Below are 24,486 nucleotides of genomic sequence, written 5' to 3'. Positions count from 1 at the left end.
CTCCTGGAAGACGAAGAGGAAGGAAAAGGCTCTATCAAATTGGACTCTCGACATATTATATACACTTACGGCTAGACCTTTTCGACGCCGACGACTTCTTTGAGGACGTCGTAGACAGTGAGGCTAATGCCGGTCGAGAGCGGTCCCTAGGATGTCGATGAGAGGCTTGCGACAAGAGAGCGGAATACCCGCAGCCACGTGACCGTCGCGCCCTTGTAAAAGCCGCGGAGGCCTTCGTTCTGCAAAATGAGGCGGCACGTCGTGCGGAGGTTGGTGTATTTGCGCTCGCTCGTGCCCGTGAGGTACCCGTCGCTCTGAATGCGCTTCCGGATCGTATCGAGGGGGTACGTGACTACGCATGGTATAAGTATTTTGATGGCGATGGAGAAGGGCGCACCGGTTTGGGCCATCGAGCCAGCGAAATAACTACAGAGAAACTTGGAGAAGGGCGTGAGCGTATACTGCTCGCGCGAGACGGCGGGCGACCGCTGCTCGTACTGAATGTCGGCGAGGTACTGCTTGAACTTCTCGTTGAGCGTAAAGCCAATGCCGGTGTACGGCACAATGCCCAAGAGATTGACAAAGAGCCCCCGCGAGAACGACCGGAGACCCTAGAATATGTGCATGAGCCGACCGACGATAGCAGTTGATGAATGCAGTACGTCGGTGCGATACATGCACTGAACAGCGTCCAAGACGCTGTTGTACTGCATCTTGCCCTGCTGCACCATGTAGCGCGTGCGGAGTACGTCCATGGGGTAGGTAAAAACGACCGAGACGCCGCCTAGACACCAAAATCATCATACATTTGGTTGTCGCGAGACGTGTCGCACCGGCGATGCTGCCAGAGAGAATCAGCTGCGTATCAGTGAGCTTCTTTGTGTACGGCAGCGCCGAGCCCAGGGCTTCGTGCCGCTCGTGGTTGTAGCTGTGAAACTTGCGGCGGACAAAGTCAAACGACGAGTGCTGGATGCCCGCATACGGAAAGACACGGAGCAAGTTGAGCGAGTTGCCTCGAAAGAGCGCAAACACACCTATACGAGGATCGAACCATGTACGATCCGGGAGTCACGAACCATCGCGGGTCGCAATTTCAAGCCCGAGCTTGTATGCGTTGCGCAGTGAAAAGTGGAGCGACTCGGTGACCTGGAAGAGCACCTTGACGCGGTCGACGGGCGCGAGCGCCGATTTAGAGATCATGCCAGCAATGCCACCGACAGCAAACGACTTGGAGACCGTCGTTACGTGGTCGGTCGGGGCAGTTGCGGACTGTGGCGTCGTCGGCGACGGGGGCAGGTGGTTGAGGTGTGGCGCCGGCGGCAAGTACGTCGTCGTGCGTGGCAGCGTCACGCGCACGGTCGCCTTCTCGTCCATTGTAGGTACGCGCGGGATCTCAATGATGAACATGCCATCCGTTTCATTCACGAGGCCAAACTCGATCGCGCAGACCTCTTTGACCCAGGACGCGTAGACCATCTGCACGCCGAGGGGGCTAATCTCCTTCCAGCGCATGACGAGCGTGCAAAACTCGTCAAACGAAATCATCGTCATGGCCGTCGCGTCGTCGCCGTCGTGGGTCTCGTCCTTGGCGTGGCGCGCGAGGCTTTCGCGCGTGAGCCGCTCGAGCTGGCTGGTCGTGATGAAAAGCTGCGACGGATCGGCTTGGCGGATCTTCTCGAGGAGCGCAGCGCCCGAGATCTTGCCTGAGTCATTCGGGTCGAGGCGCATGAAGAACTGCTTGAGGATCGCGAGCACCTCGGGCGTCAGGTCAAAGTCCGGGTTGTAGAGCTTGAGGTTCTCCATGGTCCATGTGAAGTTGAACTCCTCTTCCTCGGACGTCGTCTTGGCCGGCGACGCGCCATGATCCGCGCTCCGAGCCCTCGACATCCGCGGGTGCGCACTGGAAGCGTGGGGAAGTTGCAAAATGGCAGCAATTATCCTAATTGAACTTGGTTGCCACAGTGGGATGCTATTATTTTAGCGCGCACCTCGTCTCCCCACTTGGTGTTTGTATACCTCATGACGTATTTTAATTCCAGCCGGGCACAAAATGTTCCAAGCAAGCGGCTAATCACACGCCATTTGTCTGGCGCGTTGAGGTGCGAGTTGGAGCGACACCGTCGAAGTACAAGGTGGGAACGCCCGCAAAGCACAGAAGAGAAGCGCAAGCAGAGACTCGTGCACCAACGATGATCGCACACCAACGTGATTAATGCCAGCGCGCTACGGTGTGGCGAGACCATGGGTGTTCTTGTTTGGTTGAGTAGGAATTGACGCTGGGCCTGACATACAATCGCAACATTTCCAGCAAAAACGACGGACGTTTGCTCTTGCTACAGTAGTGCATGGGAGGTGGAGAGCGCTCGTATCTCGTGATGGAAAGCTCTATAGACCGCCCAATGGTTTCTGCGCCAACCTTCAGCGCCAACACCTTCCCGAGAGTCGGACATTATAGTTGTTACTGTGCTATCAAGTGAGTCATTGTTCTGGTGCTTACAAGGTATGCTTGCTACCACTGATATGCTACTTGGGCAGTACGTGTCGTCGTACGAGGACATCATTCCATCGGTTCCCAGGGCGCACTAGGGTCCACGCACATCGGCTACAAGTTGGGTGTTTTTATCGTCAAGTCTCGAATTCCCAGTTTTTGCCTCAAAAACCTAATTTCGACCCATTGTTGAGTAAACGATCCACCAATCAACGGTCACGGGAGCGCATGCGGTCCTTGGACGACAGGCCACGATAGGGATCGGTCCAAGGAAGCGGATGGAAGCCATCTACGAGTGGAGGCCCATGGCGCTGGCAGCATCGGCGCAGCCATGGCACGAGCGACCTCCAGCCAGTCGTTGCAAGATACCAGCGCGCTCGAGCGCGTTCTCAAAGGCTACGCAGCGCCATGACCACCTTGCTGCGGCGAGCATGCACCTTTTGTAGAGCCCGCAACGGCGACGTAGCACCCGAGCATGTGCAAGCGGCGCTCCCATGCATCGATGCGTCGAATGCATTCGTCGTCCCAGTGTATGTCTACGAGCTGGCTGACGTCGAGAACGACGCCACCGGCATTCTCGCCTAGTATGGCAATCGGTCGCGACAAAGAGGATTTGGACGGTACCTGGAGCGTCCGTAACGTGATCAAGAGCATGCTCAACGCGCTCCCAATTCGAAAAGCAGAGGGCCTTGGCGTGGAGGGAGACCTTGAAGAGCTGCGTGTTCTCTGTCGCCGCATACGGCTGCGCGGCAACGATGGCCTCGACGGACACGACCGCCGGCTGCCAACGTCGTTGGGCGATGCTGTTCGCATAACCTTTCACATTACAACGCGACTGCATGCGTAGTGTACCTCAACACGTAGGCTGTCAAGCTTCCATAGTAGACACCGCCGAGCGCGGAAGCAACACACCCCGCGGCCCACACGATGGCATCACCATAGAGGTCAAGTCGCAGCAGCATTCGAAGCTCTGTCATATCACAGATCGCAGGCAGCGCGGCGAGAAAGACGGCGGCGCGGACTGGCGCCGGAACGAGGACGTACGCGTACAGGTTGCAGTAGGCGCAGAGACCCACGAGCGCGGCCGCCAGCATCGACGCCACCTGGGTCCGCGCACTCTTTAGCACGAGCGCCGAGCGGGCAAAGCACGCGACCGGTGGAAACAGCGGTGCAAACGCCAAGCTGCCAAGACACACGAGGCCGTACGCGACGAGCTCCTTGTGCATGCGCAGCTCCCCAAACGCCGCGTCGCTCGTTTGCTATAGAGTACTATGCCATGAGGAAAGGCTCATTGAGATGGAGCTGCACCTTGGTTGTTGCGCAGCCAGCGTGCTGGATCAAGGCAGCTGCAGAGAGGTAGATGGAGAGGGCGCTGAGGACAACGTTGGCGCTAAGTTGAAACGCTGCCATGACGCTTGACCCGGCGAGCTCGATGACGTATGCAAACGCGTGGCGCACGTCCATGGGGTCGTCCATGCGCGCAGTGAGTGCTCTCTCAAGACCGTGGAGCTCCGAGTCGTCGGCAAAGGTGACATGAACGGCAATGCCACAGAGACAAAGGCCAAGGAAGAGCTTGTTGGGAAGGTACTGGGTGTTGGTCATTGGAGATTTAGGCGCAGTGACTTTGACGGTGAGGCTGCTTCGACGCGGTTGCGTCCTGGGCGGCGAGCGACATACGCTGGCGGCCCGACGAGAGGCGTCACACCCCGGCATGACAGTTCGCAGAAACGGAAGCGCGGCGAGCAGGATCACTGCGAGCGCCATATAGACAACTTGGTTCAGCGACGACGGTGCGAAGAGTGGCGTGATTGCTGGTTGAAGTAGGACATTCATCTCGCGCGTCGCAATGTTGAGGGCAGCGCCCGCGAGGAGCCCCCCGCCGGCGACGCGAGACAGATAAATCCAACGATGCAGCTTAGCGACGCCCATGCCGACCAAGAGTGCTCCCGTGAGACTCGTGAGGACGAGGCCCACGGCTTGTCGGTGGATCTCCGAGTCGTACGTCGCACGGATCCACGGAGCGAACGACGACATCTCTTCCGTACCAAAGCAGAGAAAGCGCGACGAACCAAAGAGCGCATAGAGCAGCGGCACCGCAATGCTCATGACGACGCTCGTTTGGACGGGGACATGGAGCGTACTCGACAGGACCATGTCTTCGGGCAGGATCAAGCACGCCAAAACGACCGCAGTCGTCACGTCGTGGGCCAAGTGCACACGAGGGCGATACGAAGGCAGCCACTCGAGCACCGGCATGCGCTCCGCTAGCCATATGCGGGCGATCCGCCATGCAAGCAAGCACGGACGCATGACCAACAATCAGTATCTATTTTGGCCTTTCAAATGCCACAATTACCAAACTAAAAATGGTGCGTGCGCCATATTTAAGCCGTAACCAATCAACCGTCAATTTCAGTTTCGGATTGTCTCCACATAAAGTCGTATTAGGGCAATGGGCGATGGCTACATGAGAGTATAGTTGCTTGGGACAGAGTTCTCTCTACCTCTGGCCTCCTTCATGTTTCCAAGCGAATTCAAGCTCTAGGTACGTGCGGGCGCAGGTGGCGCTTATTTTCTTATTTTCGGCATTGTTCGACGCTGGCGCTGAAACGAACGACGGTTGAACACCTTCCATTTGTGTTATTCGAAGGGTTGAAGTGGCAACGGCTTCGACCCTTATGTTATAACGCCATATGTAGGAGTGTTAACCGTGTTACAACACGCCAACATTCATCGAAACCTTCGATGGACCGTTTCGAAGCTTGAAAGGGCGCTGCAAAAGCGCTGGCCACCAAGTACATTCGATCTTTGACCTTGGACATGGTAGCCAAGCTCCTCCGCTTCCTGGGGGTCGCAGCCCTCGCGTCGTTCGCGCTCGCCGCCTGCCCCAACAAGTGCTCGGGTCATGGCACATGCGGCCCCAACGACATTTGCTCCTGCCAGCAGAACTGGATCAACGCGGACTGCTCGGGGCGGCAGTGCCCGTTCACGCGCGCGTGGCAAGACACGGCGCTGTACGCGAACGACGCGCATTACTACGCCGAGTGCGGCGGACGTGGGACGTGCGACCGCTCGACCGGTATCTGCACCTGCGACACCGACTTTACTGGGTCGGGCTGCCGCCGCATGCGCTGCCCGGGCGACTGCAACGGTCACGGCGTGTGCCTCTTCATGGAAGAGCTCGCGGTACTCTCAACGGATCCGCGGGTCGGCGGTACGGCGGGTACGACGTACACGATGTGGGACCGAGAGAAGATCCAAGGCTGCCAGTGCGACCCGGGTTGGGAAGGCTACAGCTGCTTGAACCGCGTGTGCCCCAAGGGTGACGATCCGTTGACCGTGAACGACCCATCGTACCCCGCGGTCACGCAAGTGGAAATGATGCAAGGCATTGCCGTCTACGGCACGTGGACGGCGGCGACCTCCCTTGTCCTCAAGTACACGGACCCGTATGGCAACACTTGGTCTACGAGCGCCATCACGGCTGCCAACGAAGCTGCTCTTTGCACCAACATCCAAACGCAACTTCGCAAGCTTCCCAACCTTGCGCTCTATTCGACCACGCTGTCGGGCGAGGGCCAAGTTACTGTCGTAGCGCGCGCTATCAAACCGGTGACTCGCGACGCGGCAAACCCAGCGGTGGGCACCATCGGCGCAACACTTACGTCGGGTACCCCAGCTACTTTTATTGCTGCTTGCGTTGTATCGTTCCCGTCTGGCCCCGGCACCACGGGGTACCAGTACCCACTTACGTGCGATATTGCGACGCATACCAGCCCTGGCTCCCAGCCGCTCCAAGTGCAAAGCGCGGTCACCGGCTGCACTGTCGTAGAGCACTACGATGGCGGGCTCGCAAGCCCAGTGACGCTTCCCTTCACGGAGCTAGCCACTTGCTCGAACGTAAGATGCATGCCGTATGAATGGGCGCTCATCCTTGACACTAGCGCGGCATTTGCGACTCGTCGCGTGGCGAGTGCCAATGCTTCTCTGGCCACAAGGGTCTCGCCTGCGATCTCCAAGAAGCGCTGGTCTAGAGCTCATTCAGCAAACCATTGTCTCGTAACCATGTATATACATACGCCTTGGATATGCACACACCGCCTTCTCGAAAACGAAATCACATTCTGCAACAAGAGCGCGCCACGTCAACGCACTTGCCGATCATCCGGATAATCAAGCACACACTATTCAACAACGCTTGAATAATTGGTGTCGACGCAATGATGGCCGCGTCCGTCTTCCTGGCTCGGATCGGGCGGCAACCTCTCAGCGCTTGGTTTGTCCGAGGGCTAGCAACGAAGAAGCCGCCGATCGACCTGCGCGAAGAGGACCTCGACGAGTCGTTTGTCAAAGGCAGCGGCAAGGGCGGCCAAAAGATCAACAAGGTCCGCAACAACGTCTTCCTCAAGCACCGCCCAACCGGCCTCTTTGTGCAATGCCAGAAGACGCGGTCGCTCGACGACAATCGCCGCGTCGCGCGAAAGCTCTTGGCCGCCAAGCTGGACGACCACTTTAACGGCGCGCAGAGCGTTCGCAGCCTCAAGATCCTCAAGCTCCAGAAGAAGAAAGCGAAGAAGAAGGCCAAGTCCCGCCAGAAGCACCACGCCGGCTCCAAAGACGGCGCTGCTCCAGGTATGGGCGAAGATGATGACGGCGATGACAGTGAGGACGAAGATGACGAAGATGACAGCGAGGACAGCGAGAACGAAGATGACGAAGATGACAGCGATGACAGCGATGACGAAGATGACGAAGATGACAGTGCGCAGGACAAGGCCACTGCAAGCACTCAAAGAGAGACGCAGTAGCGTGCTGGTGCATATTAAAACGAGAGGTCCACGGCTTTTTCTTGCTTTTGGCTTCGAGATCCTTCGGGTGGGAGGTGCAAGTTCTCGAGCTTGAGCTTCCGCCGTTCGCGCTTGATACCGAGCTGGGCGTGTTCGAGCGTGTGGGACGTCACAGACTGGAGGCGCGCGAGCTTGTGGACGCAAAAGAGCCCGGAAAACTCCCTACACACAGACCCGTGAGCAACGGAAACTGTGAACGAGACGCATGTACTGGAGCTCGGAGGGCACTTGTTGCAGGTCGCCAAGGAACGAGCTCACTTCAAACGCATAGTCGCCAATATGCCGGAGCTGCGCGGCGAGCGACCGTGGAAACAAGTACAGCGGGATGCTCATCATGCACACGAGGCGATGGCGGTGGCAGTGCAGGAGTCCCTTGATCGCGCGCAGGAATTGTACGAGGGGAGCTGCGTTCGTGACATCGCTGTAGATGACGGGCGATCCGACGTCGCTGAGCGCGACGCGCACGACTACGTTGGGCGGCGTCGCGTCCAGCAACGAGACCAGCTGGAGGTAAACATCGCGGTACGCCATGCCGGGAAGCGTACTAATTTCGACGCTCGTTTCCTTCATCTCACTTGCCATGGGCTTGGAGAGGTCAAAGCTATGGCAAAACCGATGGGCACTACTACTGCTGCTGCTCGTTGGAGCCTCGGCGCTGTACTTTTCGTACTGCCAAGCAATCGTGAGCTTGGATTGCACCTGTGCCTTGACTTGCTTTTGCGCGAGGCTGAGCTCCAGTGGCAGCGACTCCAAGACGGCGCTGTCGGCCGCGACCGTGTGCGCGTTGGCCAAGCCTTCGGCGGCAAAGTACCGCAGGAGGTCGGCGCTGTACGAGCCAAAGCAGGACGACTCGAGGAGCGTGAGCGACCCGAGGAGGAGACCGCCGCCGAGCAGCGCGTCCATCTCACGCAGACCGCTGGACGTAAGCACTTGGTTGTTGATGAACGGCTTGGTGCCACGCAGCGGCGCGGCCGCGCTCGTCGCCCGCCGGAAGCTTGACATTGCACCAAGAACGCCACTGAGTGCAAGTGCATTGCGCCTCTTATTTTCGGCATGTGCCACCCATATCTGCTCTTGGTCGCGGCATATTCTCTCTGCCGTGTGGTGGCGGACATCCAATCCTCGAACAAGTAGCCCAGAGTGGCTTGCACGTGCCGTGCAGGAACCCTCGTCTGATCGAGCGCAACTTGTGCAACGTTGCAGCTCTTGTGGTCAGCGATCTGTTTTAAATTCGGCAAGAGTGCTGCATGCCGAATTTAGGGCGTAAACCTTGAAAATCGAGTATACAAATGCCAAGATAGTTCAAGTAGCCGCTGTCCGTCGTGTGGAGCAAGCAGCGATGCACGAGTCGGCCGTCATGTTCCTCGCGCCCTGGAGCGCGATCATGGGCCTGCTCTACCTCACGCCCCTCTCGACCTACATGGGCGCTAGCAGCCTCCCGATCGTCTTCTTCATCAGCGCAATCCTGGCCCTCCAATTCCTCGTCGTGAAGCGCTCCAACTACAGCAACGTCCGCACGACGCAGGAGCTCCACGTGCGCCGCAAGGTCCAACACGGTGCGATACCAAGTGCATGAAGGATGCTAACGCTGTGTGTAGCGGGCACAGGCGTCATGATCGTCATTGCGACCTTTTACGGCTCGGCCCTCGAAGGTTTGCGGCATCGCCGCTTGTGCAACCGCTCAATCCTTGACCGTAGCCACGGTTGTCTTGGCCATTTGCGCCTTGACATTCTACTTGGTGAGCTTCATGCGCAAGCAGTCCAAGGCTGTCGACGCGATCTACCTGCAGATCTTTGGCCCGATCCTGCGCCAGCACGAAGTTGGCCACCGCCTCCCTGGTACGTCGACTGCACGAGGCGACCATCGCTAAATGCGATCGCGTAGGCGCCTTTTACTTTCTCATGGGGTCGGCGCTGTCTTTCGTGTTGTACCCCAAGTTCATTGCCCAGCTCGCCGTTTTGCATGTATGCTGCGATTGCCTGGTGGCGATGAGATCTTCTAGCGGATGGTAGCTCTCGCTCGGTGATCCCTGCGCGTCCTTCTTTGGCATCACGCTGGGCCAACACTCGACCAAGCTATGGAACGGCAAGACCCTGGCAGGCGTCATTGGCTGCTTCCTCGTGTGCCTCCTTTCGAGCTTTGCCTTCCTCACCACCGCCACGCACGATGCGATCACGGACCTGAGTGCGTTTCAGGTGTGTCCTTCTCTTCTTCGGTGCCTCGTAGACTGACGTGGCCGCAGCAACTGCTCTTGATGGGCTTGGCGGGCGTCGCTGGCGCGATCGGTGAAGTCCTCAACGTCGGCTGCGATGACAACCTCTCGATGCCGCTCTTCTCGGGGCTCTTCATGACCATCTTTTACCACACTATTCTCGCGCTGGAATAGACGCCCTCTCTGCTTTGTACATGATCAACGCTATTGCGTCCAAATAGAGTACAAATAATAACGACTGTAGTCGCTCGTTGTTTCTTCCTTCTCCGATGAGTTGTCATGTTGGTATGAGGACATCGAGCATTGGGCAAATCGATTATTGATCAGTACGAGAAGATTCGATTATAGATTTATGAGATTGTAGCGGAGGACCGAGAACATCTTCTACGATGACCGTAGCAGCGTCCATGACGACCCAAGGCGTTAATGTTGCAGACTGAAAAATTGGAGACAATCATTTCAGGATTGAACACAGAGTGTAATCTGCGGAGTGGCGACTAACTAGTTTCTAATTCAGGAGAAGCGGTCGTAGTAGAATCGATCAGAGAATTGTAGTCAATGTTTAAATCACGCTGGGATCAACATCAAGAGTTTCCTCACTTCGAGTAGCACGACACAATGTATTGTAGAATGTAGGAACAAAAAGACCAGCTGCCTCATTGGAGGAGACTGCCAGTGAGTATAGTCCCGTGGCTCTTGCAGACTGAAAAATTGGAGACAATCATGGGAACGATTGAACACAGAGTGTAATCTGCAGACTAGACTTCCGATATATATGTGGCATACAGAGTCAACCGCCCTTTACAGAGCGTTGGAAGATGTACACGAGCACACCTGTCGACCTCATACGCCTTCGCTATGTGCTGCGTTCTATGCCCATTTGATGACTAAGAACATCCCGCGGGTTGTTGGACGAGCGCACGACTTGCTACTGTCTAGATGGCGGAAATTGCAAACTGATCATCCTACGCGGCCTCGCTGCCAAACGACTGGTCGGGATCGTATCCGGATGCACCAATCAAATGCCTTTGTTAAACCCTTATCCTTTAATATACGAAAAACAACCAGTCTGAGAGGTATTTGAATTGAGAGAATAACGGTTTCGCGCTGTAGTTACGCCACTCATGGCGGGAAATACTGCAGGAAACGAAGCTCCGCCGTTGACAATCAAAAGTCAAGTTAACCAATTGCCGCAGCGACCGCCGGCGTTGACATATCACATTGGGGGCCAGTTGATCGTGGACGAAAGAGGCCAGAGAAGCACTTGCCCTCTTAATTCGTCGCGCTGCCGAGGAGCTGCCGAGGAGGCGGAGCGCTCGTGTACGAATAGCGTTAATGTAGCCCGCTCCACCGGTTGTTTATGCTGTGAAGAATAGCTTGAAGAATATATTTCTTCGACCCTTTTGATTACTGGTACCAAGCACATTGCAATTAACCGCAAGCGCAGATCAGAGCGCAAATCGCAAATTTTTGAAAACGGCTGTGCCCTATCCCCAACCGATCCCGATCGTACACCGGAATTGGCCAATGGGGCGCCAGAGCCTGTCGGAATTGATATTGCCTTTGGGAAGCGACCGACTCCTTGGCGGCCGATCTTTATTCCAGTTGCAAAGATTGTAGTTTCATGGCAGCAGAGTGGACCACCGAGTCGTCGGTGCTTCTCGGCGTCAACACGACGCTGCTGCTGCTCATCGGCGCGGTCTTTGGCCTGAACGTCGCGCGTCACCGCCGCCAGCGCCACGACGCCTACTCGCAGACCATTATGCTGCGCCTCGCGCTCACGTTTCTCATCACGGGGGGCGCGTACTTTCTGAACTTTCTATGGCAAATCGTGTATCGGAGTGAAACGCTGACTGAGATCCAAGAAGCGGTTGGCCACTTTATCGCGGGTCTCCTCGAAGGCATCGTGCTCCTTTCGTTCTTTGCGCTCCTCGTCGTTCAAGTCGGTGGCACGACGCACGCCGTGCGCTTGTTTGCCCAGTTTGCCAGCAACGGCTCCGACGACGCGAGTAGTACGTCCTTGGCGTCGGCGCAACGACACTACAACGTCTACCGACGCATTCTCTGTCTCTTTGTGCTGGCGCGCCCGTGCATGGCCGTCGCGCTCTCGCTTCTGCACCCCGAGTCGAATCCGACCAAGGCGATTCGCACCGTCATTGCGGTTGGCAACCTCCTCTTCCTCATCGCCGCGGTCATGTCCGTCGTGCGAACGCTGCGGCGTCTCCGCGTCGAGCTTCCTGCATCATTCCATGCCGAGCTCAAGTTCATCGTTGTCAAGACGCTGCTGCTGCTCTCGGTCATGCAGTGGACCATCTACACTTATATTGACGAGGACGCGAGGACGCCGTCGCACTTGGAGGTGTACTGGAGCGCGTGCGTGCTCGAGGTGCTCCTCCTCTCGATCGCATTTTACGCAGTGTCGGCGCCAGCATCGTTTGCGATCGCCGACACGCCCCGCGCACCGTGGTGGCGCTTCTGGGACGTCGCGGAGAACCCGATTCGCGGCAGCAAGTCGCTCGACCGCCTTCCCGAATCCGAGTTTAGCCCTGCGCCAGCGTCGCCGCAGCACAAGGTCTAACTCTCCGCTCGGTCTCGAGCATGACTGTCGAGACGACTAGATACTCCATACCTTTGCATGCCCCACGATTATAACGAAAAAGTGAGTTGCTCATTCGACTACAGAGTTGCACGCAGTCGAATAACACCCGAGCTTGCTTCCTTGATGCCACTGCCTGCACTAGACCTTGGCCAAATCCATGACTCGTCGACCTCATGGATCATTACTCCTGGATAGAGGTGCTGTAGCCAACATGTTGCTGGATCAACCTCGTGTAATGTGCCCGGCTTCTGTGAAGTCGACGATAGACAATGTACTACAGGCAACGACCGCCTTGGGTCTGGAGCCATTACTCGGTATAAAGAAACGAGTTTTGCGCGCGACGGCGCATGGCGATCGACGCCCGCAGGCTGCGCGCCTTTGTCTTGTGCCCCGCGCGCTTGTCGGCCGTCGACATCATGTTGTACTTGGCTTGGCCGTGGCCACGCACTTGAAAGATCTCGCGCAACACATCGTTCTGCATCAAATGCACTTGGAAGCCTGTCGCGAGCACGCGACGAAGCACGTCCGCCTGGAAGAGCCGGCACCACGTGCTGACTTCGATGAGTTCGTCCTCGACGTGCATGTCTCGCTCCTGCGGTCCGACGCCTACGCCCCCGACGCGCTATAGCATTTGTCTCAAAGGCAGACAAGCACCTGTTTCCAGCGTCTCGAGCACCTCCTTGAACGTCGAGCGCTGCGTCTTGCGGTTCTTCTTTCCGATCGTCTTGCCCGACTCCTTCATGAACGACTAGACCGCAGCAACAAGGTCATTGAACTGCAAAGAAGGTGCGTACCTGGATCTTGGGAATGAGCCCCGAGATGGGACTGGACGACGACTCTTGATCGTACGACCACGACGACTGCGCGATCGCGTACTTGTACTCGATAACGAGTGCTAGCGCCTCACTGGCCATGGCGCGCACCGTTGTGTCTTCGCCCGCTTGCACCATGTCGACCAGCGCCACGATGTGATCGGCGATGATCGAGCTTTGGTCGTAGATCATCGGCACGATCTGCGACGGGTTGAAACAGCTCAGCAAGAAGGCCCAACACTCGATGGCAGCCACTTTGAAGGTCGGGTCGTCGTTGAGCCCGTCGTCGCTCTCGTCGCGCTGGTCGTCGTCGCTGCCAATGCTATCGTTGTCGTCCTTCTCCACGTGGCGGCCCGTGAGGATCGACCCGAGGAGCTCCAGCACCTCCCACTTGGGCTGGTCTTCGTTCGTGCACATAAACACGGAAATGCTCAGTGCGTAGATTGCTTCGACGCGTAGCTCGGTGTCGCACTTGTCTGTGACCGTCCGGCGAAGCGGCTGCAGCACGCCTAGGGCAGGATATGACGCTTCAGCCTTTACAAGGCCATGACAATCGCACCGTTGTAGTAAGCCTCTTCGTCCGAACCCAACGTGATCGATACAAGGGCCAAGAAGCGCAAGCAGAGCACGGCTGACTCGGGATGCCGCTTCTTCAAGCACGCCAACGCGGCCGTGACGAGCCGCGACTTGATACCGCCCACTTCTTGCGTCAGTGCCGACGCACAGAGCAATACATTCAGCTACGAGTCGTGTGGGTACACATCAATTTCGGTGCTCGCACCTTCTCGAGAGCTGCGATCCGCGTCTCGTCCCGCTTCTCTTCCAGCTCCTCGACGAGGTCATGAAGCGCCTCCTTGGCGTCCTTGGACTTGCCATGGCCGCCCTTCCACTCGTCAAAGCTGTCGAGCTCCGACTCGGAGCTTTCAGCGTCACGGTTCGTGAGGTTGCTCACTGCCTCGACCGACCGGACGTCTTCCTCATCGCCGTCGTGCGAGAACGCATGGCGGAGGAGACGCTTCCCTTCCTAAAGGCTGCATGAGTCTCATGGAGCCATGTGCTTGTGTCTACCTCGCTCAGGCGCCGGCGATGGTGGGCGTCGAAGCGACTCGTCCCGTGGTGCTTCTTCCCGGACTTGCCCATCTCGTCGTCCTCGTGGATTGCGAATCTGCGGATGGCATTTTGGATCGTTTCTTGTCCGGATACAAGCAAACGCCAATCGGATGCCTTGCCATTGGCCCCGATGGCAACCATTTTAACCAATGGCATCGCGCGCTTTTGGATCTTGCAATTGCATGTTGTGGGCTTTGCGGCATCGTGCAAAGCTGTCCTTGACCAACCCTCGCTTGGTTGTTGAGCAATTATTTACTTTTTCTTTTTCCCCTTGGTCTTCTTCTTCTTCTCGAGCTCGAGCTTGGCTTGGAACTCGGCTTGCTTTCGCCACGCCATTTGGCGCATGCGGTCGTCGTCTTCTCGCGCTTGGCGCTGGCGTTCGGCCTCCATTCTTTCGCGGTCACTCGACCGCTCCTTGGCGCGGTCGTCCAGCCATTGCTCCTAATGCACCTGCTAAATCCCAGGCTCCGATACCGTTTACCGTACATGTTCTTCTTGCTTTTTGCGGTCTTCGTTGCGCTTGCGCTCACGCTCCGCAGCGTTCATTTGCCCTTTCTTCATGAGCCCGCGCTTGCGCTGGACGACGTCGGCCGCGTCAATGTTTTCGGTGAGGCGCTTGGAAATCAAGTTGGCGTCCGAGAGCGCAATCTTGTTGTTGCCAACGTCGAGGCAGAGAACACTGCTGTTGTTGTAGAGGCCTTTCACGAGCGCCTACAGTCCTGTCGATCCCTTTCACACGAAGCAATCGTATAAGATACCTTGCCTCCCTCGACGCCCAAGCGCGTGCGCCAGAGGTTCACGCTCGTCAGCGTCGCATTTTTGGCGAGCATCGCGCCGAATGCAGCAATGCCCGAAAAGTCGGTCTCGTCCGCCGTCAGTGGATTGCTCTCCAAGCTCAAGGACGTGAGACCTAGCGATCATTGATGCATCTACGCGCGGCTAGCAATGGCACTGGACCTTCGTTCACCGCGAGCGCCGCCGCAAGCTCCTTCATGGTCATCGGGCCAAAGTTGTTGCTTTCGGCTTCAAGCTTTTGCAGAGATGTGTTGCGCCGCAAAACGTTTGCAATGGCCTACTCGATACGTCAAATTCACGAAACAAACTCGGATCTGCATACTTTTCCAGCCATGTCGTCGAGCTGGTTGCCGCTCAGATTGAGCGCGCGCAAACTCAAATTGAACGGCAACACTTTGGAGAGGGCGCGGGTAGCGACCGAGTTGACGCGAAATTGGGCTTCCATCGGCGTTGTATTGGCCTTGACAAGGTCCAGCCAGACTTCGAGCTTGGGGTTGTTGGCGATCTCGGCGATCTCTTCGCTGAGCTCGGTCTCGCGCTGTTGCCGCTTGCGCTTGATGGTTTCGCGCAGGTAGTTGCGCGCCGCCGTCTACAACGTGTACGTGAAGAGTCGAGTCGCACGCGTACAGGGAAATGCACTTGAATCTTTTGCTTCATGCGCGAGTCGCGCTCCGCGCTGTGCTCCGAGTTGAATTCTTCTTGGAGCCGCGCGGCGTCGTCGTTGAAGAAGCCTTTGGGCTGAATCCCGCGGTCAATGAGCTACCGGCGACGGCTCAGCTCTCGTCGACACCCCGCTACGTACCTCGCGCCGAAGGTCGTTTTGGCCGAGCGAGAAGGCGTCCACCGGCGTGCTGTCGTCGGGCGTCACCCGAGACATGATGGCCTCGCGCTCGTCCGGCGGGAGCTTCTCGAGGTCGATCTCGACGTCGTCATCAATGTCAAAGTCTGTCGCGTCCATACGAGCGTCGGATTCGGTGCCCTCGGACGCTTGGCAAAGCACGCCTCTCTCGAAAGATCCAACTTTTGTATTCTAGATCGCGCCTGCTCATTGAGAATCTTCGACCTCCTGGATGCGATCGTGTGCTTATACGACGGCCAACCCTTCGCCCAAGCGAGCCTTCATGGCCTTCATATACGTGGCCTTCGTATACGCTATTGCCGACTGGGAATCTCATTCGATTCGAGTGCATGAGTTAGGCGTGTCTTCTCGAATGCTTATTGTGGCGTCGACATGGAAGCATGCACAGCCGCGGTGACAGCTTCTTCTTGGGCTTGAAAAAGGGCCCAGCGACCAATGCCGTACGCAAAATAGTCGAAGGCCGGCGACGACTTGGGCGACTGCACGATCGCCCACGTCGCCCAGTAGAGATGCGCCGCCAGTGCATAGACATTGGCTTCAAGTCGGAGAGCTTCAATCGCCGCTTCGTCCGCGCTTTTCAAGTACGCGGCGCAGAACGCCCGCTGGTCCGCCTCGCTGGGGTACATGGCGACGTCGCCGACTTCGTCGGGCGGCCCGTGCATAAAGTAGCACCACTCGGCAAAGTGGTTGCCAATGTCAAAGCCGCGCGGGTTGTAGTGGCTGTACTCAAAGTCAATAAAGACCACATCATTTGTCTCGCTCGACAGCATGATGTTGCTGCAGTTGAGGTCGTTGTGGCAAAACACGATCGGCGACGGCACGGACCGCACGAGAGCCTGCAAGCGCGCCCACCCGAGCGTCCACGCGTCAAAGTCCACAGGTGTTGGCGTCACCACGTTCTGTGCGAGACGCAGCCACTCGTCAATCGTATCGAGCAGCCGCGGCACCCGGTCGATCGCGATGTCGACACCGTGGAAGACTCGGAAGCGGCGCGCGACCTTGGTGAACATCGCCGGCGCTCGAAGATCCACCGCAGTCAGCGGTCGGCCAGCAATAAAGGTCTCAATGCGTCCATTTTCAAAGGTTCCGATGAGCCCGAGGCTATCGTGGTGAACGTTAGCCACCAAACGTGGATGCTGCCGTACCCAAGATGCTGCTCGGAAAGCGCACGGTAGATAAAGATCTCTTCGTCACGGTGCAAGAATGCATCGAGGCCGTGGCCATACACGCGAAGGACGACCGAGCTATTGGTCGTCAAGCAGGCAAACATCGTGTTGGATTGGCCGCCTACACGAGGCTAGCTAGTCTCGGCAAGGTAGCGGCGACGTACCGTGCAGCTGCGAGATGGAGATCGCAGTCTCCTGCGCCCACCCAGGCACAAGCGTCTGGAGAACATTGACGATGTCATCCCGAAGGCTCGACTCTGGCTGGGCGAGGCTCGCGATCCGTGCTGCTGTGATCTCAAGGTGCATTGTCTCCGTGTATTTGCATGTGACGTCGCGTCATTTGATTGGATGAATCTGAACCAGGCCTAAGCTTCGCCGACTCTAGCCTAAGGCTTCGGACGCAAGCGGAAGGGCAAAGCGAGCTTGGACGACGACGTGGAGTACACACGTGATCGTACTGCGCAACTCCGCTAAAGCAGGCAAAGAGTCGACCCGCGCTCCTTGCTCGCTATGGTTTAATACCAAGGGTCCTTATGCGGAGCTTCCGGCTTTGGCTTTTCCACGAGCTCGAATTTCAAACTAACACTATATAACGTAGGTGGTGCGATCCAAAATCCGATTGACGATGGGCCTGCAAGGAGCAGTCGATGAGGTGGCGGCGGCGCTGGCCGCCACCCCCGCGGTGGACGCTGTAGCATCGTTCACGTCGGTCGTTCACGAGGTGCGTCGCTAGATGCACAGCCATCGTTGCTCATTGCGCGACGCGATAGCTGCCACACAACGCGCCAAGCGACGCGCCAATGACCGCCATGCGAGCGCTTCTGGCTGAGATCGCCGATGATCTAGTGGGAGCGACAGACGCGATTGCTAAGGCGTCCCTTCCTCCACCGCTTGTGGCTGCAATCTTGCGCCACACAACAGAGCTGCAAGCCAGGACGCCTGGTGCGGCCATCGCGCACCTGCACCGACTGGACTGGTACGCGGTGTATGAGACTCCGTACTGCATATGAAGACGACGTCGGTGCTGTACAGGCGAGTCGATATTACCGTTGCAACGAGCTCGATTGCGCCCATTTGGCAGCCGACCGTCGTGCTCCGCTTCCGATTGACGGATGGCACGATCCGCGTCACAGAGCTGCCGCTGCAGCAATTCCACGAGCTGCGCTACAACACCGCCAAGGTACCCAAGCCGATACAACCTAAAACGTGCAACTTGCCATGACCTTCACCATGTAGATCCTTCAAGAGATGAACCAGCTCGAGCGCCACCCGATCATGCGACTGACGCAAAACGGCCAAACGAGCGTGTGATCTGCAGCTCTGGCGCGTCGGACAGGCCGATGCTGCCCACGATAACACGATGAAGTGATACCTGTGTTGCAGTGAGTGGTGGCCGAGCAAAATGTGTGGATAGCTACCCTGACGCCTCCTACTTCGACCCAAAGGCCTCTAAGACGATCGAACTTATTGCGCCTAACGTTAGATGTATGTACAATTGTACAACTAGACTTGTAGAAAAGTTCAAATAGCTTATATTAGTCGACAATACCACATACACACATATGCCGAGACTTAGACGGTGGCCTGGCGCTGGCTGTGGAACGCCGCCCAGCGACACTTGGCGTACGCTTCAAAGTCAAAGTCGATCGTCGACTGCGTCGCCTGGATAAAGCCCCACAACGACCAAAACAGGTGCGTCGCCAGCGCATACGTGTTGGCTTCATTCCGCAGTGACTCCACGTCCGCCTCGGTCGGCGCGCCGTCCGCTTCCAAGTACGCGCGGCAGAACGCCCGCTGCTCGTCCACGCTCGGGTACGTCGCAAAGTCGCCGAGGTGCGGCGTCTCGCCGTGGTAGTTGTAGCACCACTCGCTAAAGTGGTTGCCGAGGTCGTACCCGCGCGGGTTGTAGTGGCTGTACTCGAAATCGATAAAGACCACGTCGTCCGTCTTGCTCGAGAGCATGATGTTGCCGTACTGCAGGTCGTTGTGGCAAAACACGATCGGCGACGGCACGGCCGCCAGCATCGTCTCGAGCGTCGCAATGTCGTGGGCGAACGCGTCAAAGTCGACTGCGATTGTAGCGGAGGCAGCGACCTTGGACTTGGCGTCGCGGAAGAGTTTGTGGATGTTCTTGAGGATGCGTGGGCGGCAGTCAATGTCGACGTTGACGTCGTGGAAGGCGCGGAGCTTGCGCGCAATCTTGGTCGAGATGAGCGGGTCGCGGATGTCGGCGGCCGTGCACGTGGCGCCGTCGATCATGGTCTCGACGCGGCCATTGTCAAACTCGCCGAGGAGGCCAACGCCCAGGTCAAACTGCGAGAGCTGCTGGAAGACGTGCATCTCTTCGCTGCGCTCAAAGAACGCGTCGGTGCCCGTGCCGTAGATGCGCAGGAGGACCTTGCGGTTGTGTTGGGTCTTCTTCTCGCACGCAAAGATGACGTTGGTCATGGCGCCGCTGAGGTGTTGGATCGTCACGTCGGCCGGCGACACGTTCTCCCAGCCCGAGACGACGCAGCCGAGCGCCTTGGAGATCTCGCGGCGGAGGAGCTCCGGCTGGTTGTCGAGCGCGTCCGGGATGTCGACGTGCATCGCGATCGAGATGTTGCTCGAGTCGGCGCGGAGGGTTGTGTTCGGGGCCATGTGTGCTGGTCCAGGCAAATTCGGAAATGACCAAAGAAAAAGAATGCTGGGTTCGGCCATCCTTGGCTGTGATTCGTCGAGCGACCGACCGAGAGTGGGACGCCGTGGCCACCTGCTGCGACGTCGTCCAGGACGATTTCTTGAAGTCGGCGCTCCATTGGGCTGCTTTAATGCACGATAGCGCTCCAGACACTCCAGTTCAATGGCCTTTTGGCTACTGCACATGCGTGCTCTGGCCAGTTGCCTCGGTCGTTACCCGCACCGCCAACCTCCAACCTTCAACCTCCGAAGCGGAGAGGTCTCTTCGGTACTGACGTCAGCGCATTCTCGAAACCTCGACCCGTTGGGTGGTGGTATGTGCACGTACCATGGCAGGATTCCATGGCCGATCGTGCTCCGTGTACAAATGCGTGTGTCTGGCTCAGATCGAGCGTCCGACGGCCGCAAGACACGACGTCGATCCCCAAGGTGTGGGATTAATGCCACGTTCATTCACGCAAAATTTGACCTTTGGCCGTTTGATACAGTTCCCAATTGCTTGTTTCCGCGGGCAACGTCTGCTCTGGAGAGCTCTCTGGAGCCAATAATTCGTTACGTTATCCACCACGCTCTAGTAGTGACTAGTGGTCCATTGGTGTTGTGGCCCCTGGCGGTGAGCGCTGGGTGTCGTTGGCCAAAATATTCAGCGGTCAATCACGACCCACGATGGCGCTTCAACCCAAGTGTCGACTCGACGCAGACCCGGCACCCAGCTGCACGTCGTGAGAACACCGTCTTGCCGCCGACGGATGCCAAGGTGGCATCAATGCTCCACCTCCTCGCATGGCCTTGCACCGCGCTGCTGCTGCCTCTATATCACCTGTGCAGCAAACACACTCGCATGGAATGAATGGCGCGCGCGGCGTCTCGATGGCCGCCTCCATGCTACCCCAAATCTTGAGGCTGTCCACGGTATCTTGTTTTGTGCCATCTGTTTTGGCATTTGGTCCAGAGCCAGGTGAGAAACGTGTGAGAAACCGAGTGTTTAAATCCCACGTCGTGGGAAAAAAGAACCCGATTCCGAATTGCTCTATGAACAACGGCAAGGAAGCGGAGGACGCGACTCCGTGGTGTGGATTGTGGGACCAGCGCCATTGGAGGCAATCAGCGTTCGGCTAGGCAAAACGTCGTTGCTAAATGTGTCTACAAGCAGCAGTGCAGGTCCCAGTAAGAGACGGTCGCGGCCAGGCATATCATGCTCTAGTATCGGTGAACATATTTGAGATCTTCTTTGGGCTGTGTTCTCTGGGTCTCTTAGTTCAAGGGTCTGGCGACGGCGAAGCCGCTTCGGCGTCAACAGACGGCAACAAGCGGGAGCGCGCGACGGCCGACAATTACCACGCATGTGAAAAATGTGGGTGAAAAGCGCGGAAAACACACCGGTGGATCAGCGTACCTCTTTTTGTCAATTGGACGACTCTGCCATTTGCGACGGCTAGATGCCACTGTAGTATCCACTCGCCTACGTGGAAAGCGCTGATTGGTCCATCGAAATGGCGCGATTTGACTGGTGCAATCTCAACGCGCCTTTCCCATTTTTCTTGAAGGATCCCGAATTGGGTTCCAATCGCCTTTTCCTTTAGAAGTCGCCGCAGTCACCGAGTCATGGCGAAGAGCGACGCGTCCCCCTCGACCCTCAACGTCACCTCCTACTTGAAGGCAGCTGCCTCTTTTGAGCGCGAGAATGAAGGTCTCCGCCGCCAGGTCGCAGGTGCCCTCGCCACCACGGTCCCTGGCTGGGCCAACGTCGCGCTGGACGACATTGCCATCACACATTTGAGCGGTATCAAATCACATTGGCTAGCAATAAGAAACTTATTGGGCCGTGGTAGGTGCTATGACCAACGTCATCTTTGCGTGCGAGAAGCCAACACCGCCAAACAAGAAGGTCCTCCTGCGCGTCTATGGCCCTGGCACGGATGCCTTCTTCTCCCGCGGCGAGGAAACCCTTGTCTTCCAGCAGCTCTCGGAGCGCGAAATGGGGTGCGTCCATTTAGAGCCGCTTGGCATGCAATTAACGACTTGGACCATGCATAGCGTTGGGCTTCTCGGCGAATTCGGGAACGGTCGCTTCGAGACAATGATCGACGGCGCCACGTGCACGGCCGCCGACATCCGCGACCCGCTCATCTCGACCAAGATTGCGCGCAAGCTCCGCGCCTTCCACGACGTCAACGTCGACATTGACTGCCGCCCACGCATCCTCAAGAACATCCACAAACTCTTCCGCGACGCCAAGTCCAAGGTCGCTGCCTCCGCTACGATCGCAGTCGACTTTGACGCGTTCGGTCATGATATTGCGACGCTCGAGACGATGCTGGCGGCTGTGCCGTCGCCGATCGTGTTTTGCCACAACGACCTGCAGTACGGCAACATCATGCTCTCGAGCAAGACGGACGACGTGGTCTTTATCGATTTCGAGTACAGCCACTACAACCCGCGCGGGTACGACCTCGGCAACCACTTTAGCGAGTGGTGCTACAACTACCACGGCGAGACGCCGCACCTCGGCGACTTTGCGACGTACCCGAGCGTGGACGAGCAGCGGGCGTTCTGCCGCGCGTACTTGGAAGCGGACGGCGCGCCGACCGAGGCGGACGTGGAGTCGCTGCGGAATGAAGCCAACACGTATGCGCTGGCGACGCACCTGTTTTGGTCGTTGTGGGGCTTTATCCAGGCGACGCAGTCGACGATCGACTTTGACTTTGAAGCGTACGCCAAGTGTCGCTGGGCGGCGTTCCAGACCCGAGCAACGCTGCGTGTCGAATAGGAGGGGATCGCTTTAACAGGTCTCTAAATTGTTAAGTTACTTTTTCAAATGCTGGAACATGCCCGATTTGTTGAGGTAGTCGCGCAGGTACATACTGCCAGAGGCGAACGTCGAGAGAGCGACTGAGCCACTACAACCACATAAGAGGGATGAATCGTGCGCACAAAGGACAAGGAAATGACGTGGCAGACGTACAACATGACATTCATGGCCAGGTCGCCCGGCATTTGAAACGCGGCGTTGAGGAGCGCGCCGCCGAGCGTGGCAAACTGCAGGGCCGTGTTGGCCTTGGAGAGGTTGCTCGGGTTCACTTCGAATGACGTGAGGTCGTCCGTCTGGAAGAATGCCGAGCTGTTTGTCTTTGTGTGGTACCGATGGTAGAGCGTGCCGCCAATGAGCAGGAGGTCCCGGCCAAAGATCACAACGACAAGCGGGAGCGGCAGCAAACCTGCGTAGCCCATGCTCACGCAGAGCGTGCCGACCATGACCTTGTCGGCGAGCGGGTCGAGAAATGTACCCACGATCGTCTAGCCATGTGAATGAATCTCTGCCAAGGCCATGCACATGCAGGTACACCTTTTGGTCGAGCTTTCGGGCGAGGTACCCGTCCAACCAGTCGGAGAATCCGGCCGCGCCAAGCACTAGTTTTGCGTGAAATGATGCGCGAGGAAGACGCAATTCCGTACCTCCAATGGCAGCAGGATAGCTGCCCGAGACAATGAGGTAGCCAAGGTACGGCGTCGATAGAATCCGAGTGAACGTGATCGCGTTCGGCAGCGTGAGGACTTGATGCGGGTTGTTCGCCTTCTCTTTTGACGGCGGCGCGGCGTGCAGAAAGCGAGCAAGCGCTGGCCCAGAGGTCGACGTTGCTGACTTTGATAAGCGCGGCGCAAGGAGCTGGCGCGCCTGGGCGAGGCTCAGGCGGCGCGAGAGCATCGTCGCCATTGTCGGAATGCAGTGGGTCCCCATTTTGGCCAATCAGTGTTGTGTCAACACCTGATGGCCAATCAAATGAAACGTCTCGAACGAAAATGCAACAATATCCCCATGTTTCAGCCAATGGAACGCCACCGTACAATGCGCCGTCCAACTGTGTCATCTCGCTTCGGCCAATCAAATTCTGCAGGGATTTGAAATGGACAGCATTGCAGACGTAGGCTATTTGCACGCTTCTTAGAGCTCATGGAGGAGCTGCGTTCGCCACGGGTGCTCGGCATTTATAACGACGCTTTGCATCACAGCGATTATTGACGAACAGATACGTAGTACCAAGCCAATGTGGCGACTTTGACCCGTCGCAGACTTCTTGGTGGCCGCTGGAGGTTTCAAAGGCCTTCAGGAATTGTCAGTTGCACTGGGCGGCGCTGCCAATAGTGAAAAAGAGACATATCCGAGAAAACGCCGAGATGGTTGCGTGATTTTAGCCGCTGTAGACGGGCCATGTCGCACGATACCAAAGGCATGGTCTATGTCGCACTTGTCGACTTCAACCCAAGACGACACCGTCATGTTGGCTGCCCGCACCGTTGCGCGCCGTGCTCTCCGCGCTCCACGTCATCTTGGCTCGAACTGGCTAAGCTTGCAGGCAGCCCTTGCAGAAGCAGACCAGCGCTTAACAGTCGACCTCGCGGCCCTCGACCAACCCGAGCTGCTCCGCGCCAACATCACAAAGGCGTTGAACACCATTGTACCAGGCTGGGAACAGGCAGCACCAAAGGATGTCGTGCTGACGCACCTCAGCGGTACTCCTCCTACGCCACGCTGGATTATGTATGCATGATTTATCGTAGGGGCCATGACCAACGTCATCTTCACGTGCACGAAGCCAACACCAGTCAACTCAAAAGTGCTTCTCCGCGTCTATGGCGCGGGCACCGACAGCTTCTTTGAGCGAAACGAAGAGATGCAAGTCTTCCAACAGCTCGCGCGCTACGAGCTCGGGTATGGCTTCTGTACTTTGTACTCGCTCATCAAAGTGATGTCATTTAGAGTCGGGCTCCTCGGCGAGTTTGACAATGGCCGCGTCGAGACCATGATCGACGGCGCCACGTGCACGGCCGCCGACATCCGCGACCCGCTCATCTCGACCAAGATTGCGCGCAAGCTCCGCGCCTTCCACGACGTCAACGTCGACATTGACTGCCGCCC

The 24,486-nt window shown here is 57.4% G+C and overlaps 15 protein-coding genes across 16 annotated transcripts in view; 7 read left to right on the top strand and 8 right to left on the bottom strand.

Moving 5' to 3' along the window:
- Positions 1-9: 9 nt before the first annotated feature.
- On the bottom strand, positions 10-1,928 carry SDRG_10924 (hypothetical protein). The gene is made up of 6 exons (XM_008616941.1): positions 1,077-1,928; positions 834-1,034; positions 663-784; positions 398-611; positions 189-352; positions 10-146 (listed from the first exon to the last, which is right to left on the bottom strand). Exons 1-6 carry the CDS (start codon positions 1,885-1,887, stop codon positions 72-74), a joined length of 1,587 nt encoding a protein of 528 aa, XP_008615163.1. The 5' UTR covers positions 1,888-1,928; the 3' UTR covers positions 10-71.
- Positions 1,929-2,462: 534 nt separating this feature from the next.
- Positions 2,463-4,803, bottom strand: SDRG_10923 (hypothetical protein). The gene is made up of 5 exons (XM_008616940.1): positions 3,797-4,803; positions 3,341-3,747; positions 3,113-3,291; positions 2,926-3,069; positions 2,463-2,884 (listed from the first exon to the last, which is right to left on the bottom strand). The coding sequence occupies exons 1-5, from the start codon at positions 4,796-4,798 to the stop codon at positions 2,778-2,780; spliced, it is 1,839 nt and encodes a 612-aa protein (XP_008615162.1). The 5' UTR covers positions 4,799-4,803; the 3' UTR covers positions 2,463-2,777.
- Positions 4,804-5,242: 439 nt separating this feature from the next.
- SDRG_10922 (hypothetical protein) lies at positions 5,243-6,585 on the top strand. The gene is made up of 2 exons (XM_008616939.1): positions 5,243-6,388; positions 6,433-6,585. The coding sequence occupies exons 1-2, from the start codon at positions 5,309-5,311 to the stop codon at positions 6,520-6,522; spliced, it is 1,170 nt and encodes a 389-aa protein (XP_008615161.1). The 5' UTR covers positions 5,243-5,308; the 3' UTR covers positions 6,523-6,585.
- A 123-nt stretch (positions 6,586-6,708) lies between these two features.
- Positions 6,709-7,296, top strand: SDRG_10921 (hypothetical protein; the record flags this gene model as incomplete). The annotated part of the gene is made up of 2 exons (XM_008616938.1): positions 6,709-7,120; positions 7,163-7,296. The coding sequence occupies 2 exons, from the start codon at positions 6,709-6,711 to the stop codon at positions 7,294-7,296; spliced, it is 546 nt and encodes a 181-aa protein (XP_008615160.1).
- Positions 7,297-7,310: 14 nt separating this feature from the next.
- On the bottom strand, positions 7,311-8,337 carry SDRG_10920 (hypothetical protein; the record flags this gene model as incomplete). Its single annotated transcript, XM_008616937.1, has 2 exons — positions 7,311-7,497; positions 7,547-8,337. The coding sequence occupies 2 exons, from the start codon at positions 8,335-8,337 to the stop codon at positions 7,311-7,313; spliced, it is 978 nt and encodes a 325-aa protein (XP_008615159.1).
- Positions 8,338-8,486: 149 nt separating this feature from the next.
- On the top strand, positions 8,487-9,815 carry SDRG_10919. Of its 2 annotated transcripts, XM_008616935.1 has the most exons (7): positions 8,487-8,546; positions 8,596-8,891; positions 8,934-8,987; positions 9,034-9,174; positions 9,221-9,300; positions 9,349-9,531; positions 9,579-9,815. In XM_008616935.1, exons 2-7 carry the CDS (start codon positions 8,675-8,677, stop codon positions 9,720-9,722), a joined length of 819 nt encoding a protein of 272 aa, XP_008615157.1. In that variant the 5' UTR covers positions 8,487-8,546; positions 8,596-8,674; the 3' UTR covers positions 9,723-9,815. The 2 variants fall into 2 exon arrangements, with proteins under 2 accessions (XP_008615157.1, XP_008615158.1); XM_008616936.1 differs by lacking the exon at positions 8,487-8,546 and having other exon boundaries at positions 8,568-8,891.
- A 1,303-nt stretch (positions 9,816-11,118) lies between these two features.
- On the top strand, positions 11,119-12,231 carry SDRG_10918 (hypothetical protein). Its single transcript, XM_008616934.1, has one exon. The coding sequence runs from the start codon at positions 11,173-11,175 to the stop codon at positions 12,124-12,126; it is 954 nt and encodes a 317-aa protein (XP_008615156.1). The 5' UTR covers positions 11,119-11,172; the 3' UTR covers positions 12,127-12,231.
- Positions 12,232-12,343: 112 nt separating this feature from the next.
- Positions 12,344-14,129, bottom strand: SDRG_10917 (hypothetical protein). The gene is made up of 6 exons (XM_008616933.1): positions 14,028-14,129; positions 13,741-13,983; positions 13,519-13,699; positions 12,942-13,468; positions 12,802-12,895; positions 12,344-12,753 (listed from the first exon to the last, which is right to left on the bottom strand). Exons 1-6 carry the CDS (start codon positions 14,097-14,099, stop codon positions 12,455-12,457), a joined length of 1,416 nt encoding a protein of 471 aa, XP_008615155.1. The 5' UTR covers positions 14,100-14,129; the 3' UTR covers positions 12,344-12,454.
- A 177-nt stretch (positions 14,130-14,306) lies between these two features.
- Positions 14,307-15,892, bottom strand: SDRG_10916 (hypothetical protein). Its single transcript, XM_008616932.1, has 7 exons — positions 15,667-15,892; positions 15,504-15,623; positions 15,187-15,453; positions 15,027-15,141; positions 14,828-14,979; positions 14,556-14,780; positions 14,307-14,510 (listed from the first exon to the last, which is right to left on the bottom strand). Exons 1-7 carry the CDS (start codon positions 15,820-15,822, stop codon positions 14,322-14,324), a joined length of 1,224 nt encoding a protein of 407 aa, XP_008615154.1. The 5' UTR covers positions 15,823-15,892; the 3' UTR covers positions 14,307-14,321.
- A 129-nt stretch (positions 15,893-16,021) lies between these two features.
- On the bottom strand, positions 16,022-17,206 carry SDRG_10915 (hypothetical protein). The gene is made up of 3 exons (XM_008616931.1): positions 17,054-17,206; positions 16,869-17,010; positions 16,022-16,824 (listed from the first exon to the last, which is right to left on the bottom strand). The coding sequence occupies exons 1-3, from the start codon at positions 17,193-17,195 to the stop codon at positions 16,080-16,082; spliced, it is 1,029 nt and encodes a 342-aa protein (XP_008615153.1). The 5' UTR covers positions 17,196-17,206; the 3' UTR covers positions 16,022-16,079.
- A 126-nt stretch (positions 17,207-17,332) lies between these two features.
- On the top strand, positions 17,333-18,372 carry SDRG_10914 (hypothetical protein). The gene is made up of 5 exons (XM_008616930.1): positions 17,333-17,402; positions 17,488-17,610; positions 17,660-17,865; positions 17,922-18,069; positions 18,126-18,372. Exons 1-5 carry the CDS (start codon positions 17,400-17,402, stop codon positions 18,198-18,200), a joined length of 555 nt encoding a protein of 184 aa, XP_008615152.1. The 5' UTR covers positions 17,333-17,399; the 3' UTR covers positions 18,201-18,372.
- Positions 18,373-18,398: 26 nt separating this feature from the next.
- Positions 18,399-19,610, bottom strand: SDRG_10913 (hypothetical protein). The gene has a single exon (XM_008616929.1). It carries the CDS (start codon positions 19,587-19,589, stop codon positions 18,462-18,464), a length of 1,128 nt encoding a protein of 375 aa, XP_008615151.1. The 5' UTR covers positions 19,590-19,610; the 3' UTR covers positions 18,399-18,461.
- A 1,563-nt stretch (positions 19,611-21,173) lies between these two features.
- Positions 21,174-22,338, top strand: SDRG_10912 (hypothetical protein; the record flags this gene model as incomplete). Its single annotated transcript, XM_008616928.1, has 3 exons — positions 21,174-21,351; positions 21,401-21,551; positions 21,606-22,338. The coding sequence occupies 3 exons, from the start codon at positions 21,174-21,176 to the stop codon at positions 22,336-22,338; spliced, it is 1,062 nt and encodes a 353-aa protein (XP_008615150.1).
- A 36-nt stretch (positions 22,339-22,374) lies between these two features.
- Positions 22,375-23,283, bottom strand: SDRG_10911 (hypothetical protein; the record flags this gene model as incomplete). The annotated part of the gene is made up of 4 exons (XM_008616927.1): positions 22,375-22,468; positions 22,534-22,865; positions 22,915-22,979; positions 23,025-23,283. 4 exons carry the CDS (start codon positions 23,281-23,283, stop codon positions 22,375-22,377), a joined length of 750 nt encoding a protein of 249 aa, XP_008615149.1.
- A 539-nt stretch (positions 23,284-23,822) lies between these two features.
- SDRG_10910 (hypothetical protein) overlaps positions 23,823-24,486 on the top strand; it is a gene marked incomplete at its 3' end in the record, with an annotated part of 1,246 nt that continues 582 nt past the window's right edge. Inside the window, exons 1-3 of the mRNA XM_008616926.1 lie at positions 23,823-24,080; positions 24,129-24,279; positions 24,328-24,466. Coding sequence (XP_008615148.1) covers positions 23,846-24,080; positions 24,129-24,279; positions 24,328-24,466 — 525 coding nt within the window. The 5' untranslated portion in view covers positions 23,823-23,845. The remainder of the gene's footprint in view (positions 24,081-24,128; positions 24,280-24,327; positions 24,467-24,486) is intronic.

Source organism: Saprolegnia diclina (genome assembly GCF_000281045.1).
Source record: "Saprolegnia diclina VS20 unplaced genomic scaffold supercont1.38, whole genome shotgun sequence".
Classification (NCBI taxonomy): Eukaryota; Oomycota; class Saprolegniomycetes; order Saprolegniales; family Saprolegniaceae; genus Saprolegnia; species Saprolegnia diclina.
The sequence above is the reverse complement of the archived record's forward strand: the minus strand, read 5'-3'. Positions and strand labels throughout refer to the sequence as shown.